The 12,083-nt window shown below is 33.9% G+C and overlaps 1 protein-coding gene across 1 annotated transcript; it reads right to left on the bottom strand.

The window, feature by feature from the left end:
- Nucleotides 1-228: 228 nt before the first annotated feature.
- RERGL (RERG like) lies at nucleotides 229-11,180 on the bottom strand. Its single transcript, XM_081128469.1, has 5 exons — nucleotides 11,064-11,180; nucleotides 9,957-10,013; nucleotides 5,929-6,002; nucleotides 4,885-5,033; nucleotides 229-2,561 (listed from the first exon to the last, which is right to left on the bottom strand). Exons 1-5 carry the CDS (start codon nucleotides 11,149-11,151, stop codon nucleotides 2,279-2,281), a joined length of 651 nt encoding a protein of 216 aa, XP_080984595.1. The 5' UTR covers nucleotides 11,152-11,180; the 3' UTR covers nucleotides 229-2,278.
- Nucleotides 11,181-12,083: the final 903 nt, after the last annotated feature.

The following is a 12,083-nucleotide window of genomic DNA, read 5'->3' as shown; positions in this document are numbered from 1 at the left end:
TCTCATAAGTCCTACCCATTATTTCTACCCCATTCAATTTGTTAAAAGAGATTCGACAAGGATGATCCTTAAGCAAGGGAGGGAAATTAGATTCAACCTTTGATGGGAGAAGTGTCAGAAAATGTCTGAAAGTGTTTTGAAATGGTCAAGTCATAAAAGGGGAAATTAGCCGACTACATTTAAATTTCACTCTGAAAAACCGACAAAAAAGATCCAGAGACATAGAAGCATGGAATAGACTGGTGAATTTCAGAAGGAAGGCAGGGGTGGGGGAGTGGGTGGGGAGAGATTAATCAAAGAGCTTAGATGCATATATGCACCACCCATGGACACAGACAATAGTGTGGAGAATCAATGGGGGGGAAAAGGGACATTTGTAATACTTTCAACAATAAAGATAAAATTAAAAATAGAATTACCATTAAAATAAAATTGTTGCTAATTAAAAAAAAGAAAAATCAACAGTTCATTTCTAAAGTTGCCGCACAGAAACTACCTTTTAAAATGTAAATTCTGTTTTTACTGTAAAACAATGGTGATTTTCCAGCTTTAATTAGGTACAATTGACAAGTAAAATTGTAATATATTTAAAGAGTACAACATAATGTTTTGATATATGTATACATTGTGAAATGGTCACCACAATCAAGTTAATTAACACATCTATCACCTCACATAATTATTTCTCTTTTCTTGGTGAGAGCACTTGTTCAGTAGAGTTCTTACATATAATATGGATAAATATTTTGTTTCTAGTGCAATATCATCCCCAAAGAATCTTTCTTTAACTGGGAAAATAATTTTAAAAATGAAGACCAAACCTCTAAAGCTAAGATTATCCAGGAGAATAAGAAAAATAAAACAAAACCAAACAAAATTTAAAATATAAGTGCTTAAATTGATATATGTGTGTGTGTGTGTGTGTGTATATACACATATGTAGTCAAGATCATAAAATATTAATAAAATTTCTATAGTTGACCAAAATGTATATCACTGAATTTACCAGAATAACTCTATACAAAAGTTTATTTCTCATGTACATAGCAATCCAATCTAAACGTTCCTAGTTACTAAGAAACTTCCTCACTTAAGCTTGATGTATTAGTGCCAAAACAAAAGCTGTGCCTCATTGCATCCTGCATGAACGTAACCATGAAGTTCATCAGTGAAAGGAAATTATCCCCTTTGTCAGGGATTCAAGAAGTACACTTTGTTGTCTGCCTTGTGTGGTAAGAAAGGTGTCACGGGATATAGATTTCTAGGTAGGCATCATGGTTTTGCCAGGTGGTCAGAGGTACCTGAAAGCTATTTTGTGTAATGAAGAGAAAAGACTAGAAGAATAGCGCCAAGAATAATTGGAGAAAAAGCATGTGAATACATCTCGAGAGAGAGCATAAAATGTACAGATCTGTGTATCAAGTTAATGCCCACCAGGCAGCATCCACCAATGAGAAGTCACTTTACAACCAGATGGACAGGAGGACCTGCCCTCGCAGATAACCTGTCTCTTTTCTTGACCACCTTTGTGTTTATGTAATGGACCCACGATGACAGCAACTTTAGTGGCAGGGATGGAAGCAGTACATGAGTCCTTATGATGTGTGATTTCTAATCTTTTGATACCAAAATGATGTTAGGTGTATAAATTAATTTCTCTGTTATAATTGCCCTTGATAGCATAGCATACAAAGAAATGCAGACATTTTCAACATCAGACCAACTACTATGTATTCATGGACAAAGAATATAACTTCATGAAGCCTAAGTTATAAGTAAAATTTGTGTATTATCAAGTAACTCAGTGGGTTATTATGAAGACATTTTAAAAATTAAATTCGTGAATTTCTATTAAACAGATCATGAAGTTTTACAAGCATATAAATTAGGCCCTAGAAAATATGAAATATATGAATATAACTATATGTTTCATTCTAAAGAAATATATAAAATAAAGATAAACAGGCCTGTAGAATGATAGTTTAATAAAATTACATAAGCATTGCTTATTTGCAAGGCAAACTGTATAGTAATCCACCAATAGGTTATACTGAGGGCTATTTTGTGTAGTAAATAAAAGATTAAGTGTGAAGCAGAGTGTACAAAATACAAACAACCAAAAAGGCAAACTATATATTGTGAAACACAGCTGTGGTTCATGTTCAGTCACTTTATATCTCTAAAAGAATTTTTTTCAATTGTAAAAAAGTGAATTTTAATTATCATATGAATGTTTGAAACTCTCTGATATAATAAACCCCCAAGGATCTCATTTCTACTAAACGGATTTCCTTCTCTTTCCAAATACATTATTGATCAATTTGGCCATCGATCTAGATCCACTGGGTCTCCTCTTTTCTTTGAGTTTGAAGTTTGTCAGGATGTCTTTGATAATTCTGATAAACATCATTTCTACCTCCAGAGACTGCTCTGCTGCGGACAGTTCACAGAATTGGCACCGGTTATCCAATGCCAGTTTTTGCCCTTCTTTCCAGCCAACCTCTCGCACATGACAGAGATCTTGCTTGTTACCAACCAAAAGCACTGCTGCTTCCACAGCTCTGAAATACAGATAGATAACTCTTTGGCAAGACTGTTTTAACAATTCTTTTTTATTATTATTAAGTAGGTTTATGTCAAAAAGAATTATGGACCAAAACAGAAAAAAATATTGGGTGTATGTGTGTTATTTATGGTTATATGTGTGTGTGACACATATCCCCATTTATGCACAACAATTATTTTAGGTAGAGTGTAGTAAGTGACACAAAAAAAACAAGGCCCTTAAAGCACAGGATTTGAAGTGATGCAAACCTATTTTTGAATTACGGCTCTGTTTACTAATGAGGCATAATGGTTAACTTTCCCAATTCTCATTTTCCTTATGTGTAAAAATGGTGCAGTAGTCATGGTCACATCAAATTCTCGTAGAGATTAAGTGAAACGATGTATATAAAAATACCTAGAACAGTGTCCAGCAATAAAAGATGCTTACTAAACATTGTTTTTTATTTTCTTATTAATCAAAAGAGGACTTTTTACTAAATAGTTACTATAACTGGACAATTTAGATATATAATAAGATACATTATTCAATGCTCATTGCTGTTTATGCTTTGTTAACATCCATTATCACATACTCGAGACACAATCTCACAATCTCATGACCGTGTACAATTTTTCTGTTTATTTAAGAAATACATTTCCTTGTTAATATAATGTCTTTGGCAAGTATCAGTGTATTCTCATTGTTTATAATAAAACATTCTTAAAACAGAGGTTTTTCTAAGACTGTAGTGAGCTTACTAGTCCATAAGTGGTATGAAACTCTGCCAAGGTATCTCCTGTAGGAAAGAACTGAGTAAATGCAGTCATCAACTCTATCTGAAGAGACACTGTTCCCAGATTCCACCAAAAGTTGGTTTCATTCACATGACAATGTGAGCCTTCAGGGAAAAAGCACTGTATGTGCTGGACTTTTGGCGGTATTAATAATATATTTTCCTATATAGTTCAGAAAATTATTGTCAACAATTAATGAGGAATGGTCAAATATTTTGAAGGTGGGTCACAAATATCAGATGTAATTTTAATAAAACAATGCCATATGTTGCTTTTCTAGTCTATACAGATTAAGAACTGAAAATGTTCTAAAAATTATTTAGTCAGGACATTAAGGGGATTGCCTTGAAATGTTAAGGACAGGTTTTTTTTATTTTTATATGTGGTATTGTGTGTGTATGTGTGTGTTTTGTTTGTTTTGGGGATTCTTGGGTGATTCCTTTGATTTGGAGGAATATCAGAGGAATATTATCACTGTCCCTTACTTAAATTGTGGTGCTTAAATATAAGGCATTTAATGCTTGAAACAATAAAGAAAAAAAACACCTCAAGAATAATATTATAGGAAATAAGAGCTGTGAGGTACCATAGTAAATTCACCACCTTTTCTCCTACCACACCTCCATCCGTTTTATACTCAGAAAAACAAGGTCTTAGAGATTAAAGGGTTTACGTAAGGTCAATCAGATATAAGCAGGAATTTACGTCAACGGCTCCAGGGAAATATATTTTATCAATTATTTGATGGTTTCTTGATAGTGGGCATTTAAATAGATATAAAAAGAACCTCTACCAATTTTCAGTGATAATATTGTCTTTTTTCGCTTCTCCGTTTAGAATGTTATTTTAGGCTAAAGGTGAATTTGGTGAACACAAAAATCCCTTACATGAGCATTTTGAACAAAAATAAATATTTTAAATGGGAAAGGCTATAAAACAAAACAAAAATTAAAATGGGAAACTTATATCTACTAATGCAAGGAGGCACAGTTATGTCTTCATAGTTACTTGTGTCAAGACAATTAATCGGCAACTGTTGATCAGCTATCTATTCTAAGAGGTGAAATGGAGAAAAAATGTATTCTCATACTTAGAATTTGTATCAGTTTCATTATGCTGTCTATTTTGCTTTGACAGACTGAACAACCAAATGACTAGAAATTGGATGACAAATGTAATAAATCTGGATTTATTTAGCATCCTTAACATTTTTGTGGGAATGAAAAGAAAAGGCTGGAAAGTGGACTATCTTGTGTACGTAGGACCATTATTTGGCAAGTGAGCGTCATGTTAACAATAGAAGCTGTCTTGTAAAATAGCCATTTACTCAGGGGCAAATAACTGTTTATGTCAGCCAGGATATAAAGTATTCTCATCTTATTTCTTTTACTACATGTATAACTCCTGTGGAATGGAAGGTGAATTGTTCAGGGCTGTTAAATTTTGTAATTGGAAGGCTGTATTAAACTCTTCCTAATGATGCTTACAGCTATATGGTGATTTACCAAAAAGAAAGGAGAGAGGAATGAAAAAATATCTTACCTTTTACAATGACTAGTTGGTGGCTCCCGAATCCTGTAGATCAGGGCTTTTGCAAAAGCAAATGAAGACCTGTCACTGATGTCATACACAATAACAAACCCATCTGCCCAGTGCAGCTCACTGGTGAGGGAAATTTTTGCTTTCTGTGGCTGAAAACAAACCAGGCACATTGAAAGGAGTGGAATCTGACACCTGTATTATACACTTTAGAATTAGTTAAGGAAGACACATTTCATTTAGAAGAGAATTCAATAAGCCAATAATGGTGTTTTCTAAAATGTAGTTCCCTTATTTCTTCATTACCCTCTTTAATTAAACATGATTAAAATTTTAAAATATAAAGATGAGCTATAATAAAGTTGCATCTCATTTTACAACTTTTCTCTAAGGAAATGTCTCCACCTTTTTTGAAAAATTGATAAGCTATAATTGCCTTTTGAATTCATATCTACACATTTGTTTTGAAAAGAGATGTTTTCTATTTATATTAGTAAATGGAATATCTTGATTTTTGGTGCTAGATTTAAGTTAGTAAAAAAATTATAAGGTTTAGCTAAAATTAAGGTATATTTTCTATAACTAAAAGAATCTGTCCCATGGAGTTGTTTTGAAATCTTGAACAGCTGTTATTTATACAATCCTATTTTCATTTTTTTGTATTTGAATAAACAAAGAAGCTTGCACTAAAAATATAACTTATGCTCTATTCACAGTGGTTAGTCACAAAGGAAACGGTGAAAATATAAACTTGAATTATAAGCCATTAAACTATTAACTTCTAACAGCTACATTGTGACCTGATAGAAATATGCTATAAATTCAGCCTAATGTTTATGTTTTAAAGATATTTGTAATATGACAGTTTTTATCATACTTTACATAGAAGCTAGATAATGAAATGCATAACACTAAAAATATTCTCTTAATTTCAATAATTAAAATTGAGAAGAAAATTCAGTTTTAAGACTGGCAACTTTACACTGACCCTTATCCAATCTTATTCAGATCATGACTGAAAAAATAAGAGCACTTTGTTTTACTTACTTGAGAACAGGGGTCGTATATTTCTAGATTCAGTTGCTTCCCTTCCAAACACAAATGCTTATTATAGATGGATTCTGCAAAATATGCGTATGTTCATTGTCAGTATAGAAATACACCAGAATAAAATTTTTTTTAAAAAGACCTGTATTTGGATCAGTTTTATAAATTCAAGTGGTTGTATTTCAATGGAGTTTTACAGGGGCTTTTGTTTATTGCTAGTGGTCAAAAAACATGTACTTGTTGTATTTGCTCATATATATTTCTCACACATGAAATTCACCACATCTATTCAGCTACATGCCTCTGTGCTTAAATATTTATCTTCCATCCTATTACTGTGGATGAAGTATCTGTGTTTCTATCTAAGGCCAATCCATTCACTAGGAACTAGTTAGCATTTCCTCTGACCTAGTGAAAAATATGACCTCACCAATTCAACATCTCTCTTATGCATCACAAATTCCTCCTCTTCACTGTATCATTCCTAACAGCTGGATTTCTCCTAAGTTGACAATCCTTTGGATCCCACAATCTCTTTCAACTTTTGCCCTGTTTCTCTGCTGGCCTTTTGGTATGCCCCTATACCTCCTGCGTACAATTTCTCTGCTCCCATGCTCTTCAAATTATTCCAGTCAGGCTTTAACTCCAATTGCTTAACTCAAACTGTTCTTATCAAGGTCATGGTTTTAGACAAAATGGTCAGTTCTATGCTTTGATCTTCCTTTCTCTGTCAGTAGTATTAATGTAGTTAATCACTTTTGCCTTCTTAAAAGTTTTCCCTAACATGTCTTTCAAGGCAACAGATTCTTTTGTTTTTTTCTTTATTTCCTATTGCTCTATGTTCATCTTTTTTAAAAAAATTTTCCTACCATATATATCTTCCCACACTCTGATCATGGATCCAGTTTATGGATCTCTTCTATCTATACTCACTCCCTGGCTAATCTCATCCGGTCAGAGTCTTTACCTAACAATTATTGCTAATAAACCCAATTTATACCTATAGCCCAGACCATTTTCTTGAACTCTAGACACAAACAACTACTACAATTGGACATCTTCACTTAGCTACACGATGGACATCTCCCCGCTAAGACTGCATCTTCCACAATTTTCCCTATCACTAGGTGACCTGTCCGTAACTCTAGTTTCTCAGGTTAAGAGCCTTAATGTCATCCTTGATTCTTTATTTCTCTTACATCCCATATTTAGTCTATTAAAACTTTCTTTTCACTCTAACCTCCAAGGACATTTTGATTTTCTGTCATCATCACCATTGCTAGCACACTGGTCCCAGTCACCATTATTGCTTATGTTCTTACTGAACTTCCTAGCTTATCCCTCTGCTTCATTCTCCCCTTACTCATTTCTTGTGCTCACTCTACTCCCAACACAGGAGCAAAAGTGAACCTTGTAGCCAGATCATGTCACTTGTCTGATCAAATCACTCCAATGGCTCCTCATCCCACTTGGATAAAGCAAAGCCTTAAAAATATCTGAGACTGCACCTCATTGTCTACTCTCCTATTACTTCTATGACCTCAACAGACCTCTCTGGCCATTGCCTCTCAAATTCTCTCCACTTGAGCTACACCATCCTGCATACTACTCCTCACATTTTCTAGAAAGTTCCTTCCTCAGAACTTTGATAACTGTTTCTTCTGCCTGGAATGTAATCCCCCAGGTATCTTCATGGTTGAGTTTTTACCACCTTGCTATCTCTTCTCAAATGTCCCATCAGCAAGGTTTAAGCTGACTAGCCTATTATAAATAACCACACACCATGCTAGCACCACTTCCCATGCTTTCCTTTTCTTTATAGCATTTATCATTATATGATAGTTTATATTTAATGTTTTTAATTGACTAACACTTCCCTCCAGAATGTAAATCTTATGTGGGTTTGGATATTTGTTTCATTTTTGTTGTTTTTTACTATTATAATCTCTCTACCTGTAAGAGTACCTGGGACACGGTAGGTTTGCAATAAATATTTGTTGAATGAATAAAGGACTTTATTTCTGTAACTGTTCCTCCAGTGTTTTAATAAAAGACCCACTTCTCTCCAAAATAGAATATTGACACAAAATCATGGCCCATTCTGGCAAACACTCTATCACTAATAATGGGAAGATGTAGTAGAAATTTGGGGAGTAGAACTTCAAGGAGTTAGGGATAAGTTTTAAAATCCTTCTAAGTTACATTTAATGAAATTTGTCATAGTTTCATTAAACCTTAAAATATGTTTTCAGACAATGCCTTCTAAACTTCATTTAAGTCTACTACTGTGAACCATAAAATTTCTTTCTAGACATTAAAAAAAAAAAAATCCACTCTCAAAACTCAAAAACTGGCAGCAGGAGTGACCAACTCTTAACTTTTTAGAATTTTATTATTTCTCCTTCAAGTCTTTCTTTACAAGATGGAATCATTTTTTGCTAGTTTGTCCCCATACAGTGGTCACCTTTTGCTCTTTAGGTAGTCTTTCCAAAATGTCTCTAGGTCTGCCCAGCCAGTGTGGCTCTCCAGTTGACCATTGACCTAGGATCCAGGCAATCGGGGTTCAATTCCCGGTCAGGGCACATGCCCGGGTTGTGGGCTCGATCCCCATTCGGGGGCGTGCAGGAGGCAGCCGATCAATGCCTCTCTCATCATTGATGTTTCTCTCTCTCTCTCCCCTCTTTCCTCTCTGTGAAATCAACAAAAATAATTTTTTAAAACAATGTCTCTAAGTCTCATATTCTTTGTAGAGAAGTAACAACCAGAACTGTGTATACTTTGTTTATAAACTAAACTATATCCTATAAGAGATAAAGGTGGTATTTTTTTCATTGTTGGGGCTATTGGTTTTTTGGGTGTTGTTTTATTTATGTTTTGTTTTGTAGTTCTGGAACATTTTCTCATGTCTGACTGCTGGCTTGTGTGCTATGTTGACCTTTTTGACTGAGATTGCTGACCTGAGAAATAAAACAATGAAAAATTCTCTTTCTATGTATTTCTTCTTTCTATAATCAGTTTCAAGCACTTGTCCTAAAAGGTTCACAGTGTCATATGAACAAAATACTATATTGGATACATGTAGAAGACAACACACAATGTAATACTTCTAAAATTATTTTCTAAAATACTCTAATAATGCTATCTCAAAAATAAATGCTAAAGATTTTTGTTTATATTTATTTCTCATGGAAAAATACACTTGCAATCATAATTTCCTTTTACTCTAAATAAGTATTATTGAACAAAATAATTATTTCATTTTTTCCCAATTCTCATATTCTTTGTAAGTCTGTCATCCTTTTTAAATAAAAAAAACAAAACATTTTCCCCATAACTTCAATCAAGTAAGAAATTAGTGCAATTATGTTGATTAATTGCTGAGCCAAAAATATACTTAAACCTCTGGCAAAATTCCCCATTTTTATTAATTCTCCTCCATGATATTTCCCATATGTTATGCTAATTCTGATCAAAATAATAAAATTATATTATGGTGCCCTGGCATCTGTTTTATAATTTCTCTGAAACTTACATAAGCAACCTAGATCATTATATATGATCTTTAATCAAGACATAATTTTCCTGATATTTTAACATAGTTTTGCAATAAAAACAAGCCTTATTTTATAGTTACTTGTGCTTTTATAATTAATTTGCCCTTATCTTTCAACAGATGCTGAATTAATTTCAAAACCCTTTCATAGCCTATGAAAATACTCATACTCACATGTTCTACAATATGTTTTTTTGGGGGGGTGGATCTCAGTTTTAATGTTTTTCCTAGTTTTAGACTGAAACCAAGTGACTTTCTAATCCATTTTAGTTAACATCAAATTGGATGAATTTTATCAAAAAATAACATTCAGTTCAAGTACTTATTTTGGCATTTCTAACCAAGCTCTGTGAAAAAATAAGTTGCTTAAAAGTGTAAAAATGGAAAATTCTATTAAAATTCCTTTCTGATCTTAATTGTGGTTTAATTATGATCTGAAATTTTAAGGTGAAAAAAGGCTAAAGTAGTGACTTACCAAAATTAGAAGCATATTCTCCAATGAATCGCTTGGTAAGATACCTTACTGTGAGAGCTGCAAAACAAGCAAGCGGGATTTATGGTCTTTCTGTTTTAGTATACAGATAATCTAATTATATACTTAGGGTTTTATCTTTCAGCTCAAAAATTACCAAGCATCAGGAAGATCTTAAAGCTTTACCCAATTCTGCTCTAAATAATAGCAAGATTTCCACTGTGCAACCATAAAGGTTAGGAGGCTAGAAAGACAGTGATCTTAGAATGTTATCCACTCAAATCACTATGTAATTAATTCACAAATGTAAACACATAAGGCAACTTACCTTTTGGAACAGAAACAGATTTCTCATTAAATCTTAGCTGCAAGATCTATAGCATCTCTTTATTTTCTTTATCAAAGTAAATGTGGTTCCAAGGTGCACATGCTAATGACAAGGACAATATCAAGCAGATGCAGTTGCTTAAGGATATAGGGACTTCAAAATACAGGAAATAGAGAAAGGACCTCTAGTGCCCCTTCATCTTGTTACAGCTCCTGGGTCTGGCAATTACGATCCCTTAGGCCCAAGAGGCTCTATTGGTGGCATCCTCATTATCATAATGTGACCAAAAACTAAACAAAGAGATGGCTTCTCAAGTCAGGGCAAATGTTGCTTAGTTCCCAGACATCTACAAAGCTATGTCCCTCCAAAGTTTGTTTGGGTTTTATTTCTCCTCTGTAATGTGGCATTTAAAAAATAATCCACAGGTTTCAACACATCTCTCTCCACCCCTAGTCTCAGGGCAGAAGGATCCTTCCACTGGTGGGTGTGAGGACAGATGTGTTGGAGTGAGAAGTAAGTAGGATGTTGATGGAGAGGGTTCCTGTTATTCCTATGAATTTTAAACATCAGTAAAACAAGATACAAATTAACACTTTAAACAATTATCCTTCTCAAGCTATCTATAAAATCCTTTAAATATACAGTTAATTGCTTAACTTGTTTATCAAATTAAAACTGCTAATGAAACACAATAGATAGTTATACCTAGTTTTCTACATATGTTAACATATTTCTCCCTCCTTCTGCACTCCACACCCTGCCAGAGGAAACACCCCGCTCACCAGACTTGCCGGTTCCCTCACCGCCCAGGACAGCGAGCTTCACATCGTTCATGTTGCTTTTCTGCTGCGTCTTGGTCAGCCCTGTCATGTGGAGCAATACTGGCTGGAGCCAAGCATGTGTCCTTTAAAAAGTAATGCTGTTCTCATTTCTCTAAGGTCAACCCCGCCCCCTACTCCCACCATCCAATAATAACTTTAAAAAGGTTTTCCCATAGTAGTTGTGAGCATATGCCATTTAAAAAAACTGCAGCTGCTATTTAGACACAAAGACTTATTAGTAGTTAAGAAGTAAACAGAAGCCTAGCTCTCAAGCCTCTCTTTTTTGTACATGGAATGTGCCTTCTAGGACCTAGATAAATGATCTCACTTCATTATGAAAGTTTTAGAGGATAAGTTAACATTCCTGTAGATTTACTTTGATTGAATCAGCTTTGCTTTTTCTTTTAATACCTGAGCCTATATTTCCTTACATTTCTTCTGTGAAAGACAAGGGGGGATATGTTAATTCAGTCGTGAAAAGAAACGAGAGAAGCCTATTCGTATTAGTTTATGGTTGACAGCGATGCACAAGAGCATCCAGTCCATAGTTTTGAGTCTCGACTCTGAAGAAAAAATATGGGTACTGTAGCTTCAGATTTCTAGTGTATTTCTTAATAAGAAACTTCTTTCTCTCTCTTTTTTTTTTTCTTCTCATTTTATGTCAATAGACAACAGTAAGATTTTGGGGGGGAAAATAAAGCAATCAGCTTCATGTTGCTTAAAGAGCAATAAAACAGAATCCTGTCATGTTTCTTTATGTAATACTTTGTAATTAGGTAAAAGAAATTAAAAAATGGGGAGCAGCATTTTAATATAATTCACTCCTGCTATGAGATAAAGAGCTAAATTTAATATGCAAAGTGATGATTTTTTTATACTTCTTTTCATCAATTTTCCCATTGACTCCAAGTCCCCACATTATTGCCTTCCCCTTTCCTCTCCCCCCCCATTTATATATGTATAAATTTCACAGTTGAGAAA

This window comes from Miniopterus schreibersii, assembly GCF_964146895.1.
Source record: "Miniopterus schreibersii genome assembly, chromosome: 2".
NCBI lineage: Eukaryota > Metazoa > Chordata > Mammalia > Chiroptera > Miniopteridae > Miniopterus > Miniopterus schreibersii.
The sequence above is the reverse complement of the archived record's forward strand: the minus strand, read 5'-3'. Positions and strand labels throughout refer to the sequence as shown.

Bases quoted from the DNA above. Each gene is read 5' to 3' on its own strand.
- RERGL (XM_081128469.1), bottom strand. From the start codon at position 11,151: ATGACAGGGCTGACCAAGACGCAGCAGAAAAGCAACATGAACGATGTG. The intron at 6,003-9,956 runs GTAAGTCACTAC...CATATTTTGCAG, and splicing joins AGAATATGCTTCTAATTTTG to AATCCATCTATAATAAGCAT. The intron at 5,034-5,928 runs GTAAGTAAAACA...GTTTGTTTTCAG, and splicing joins TATACGACCCCTGTTCTCAA to CCACAGAAAGCAAAAATTTC.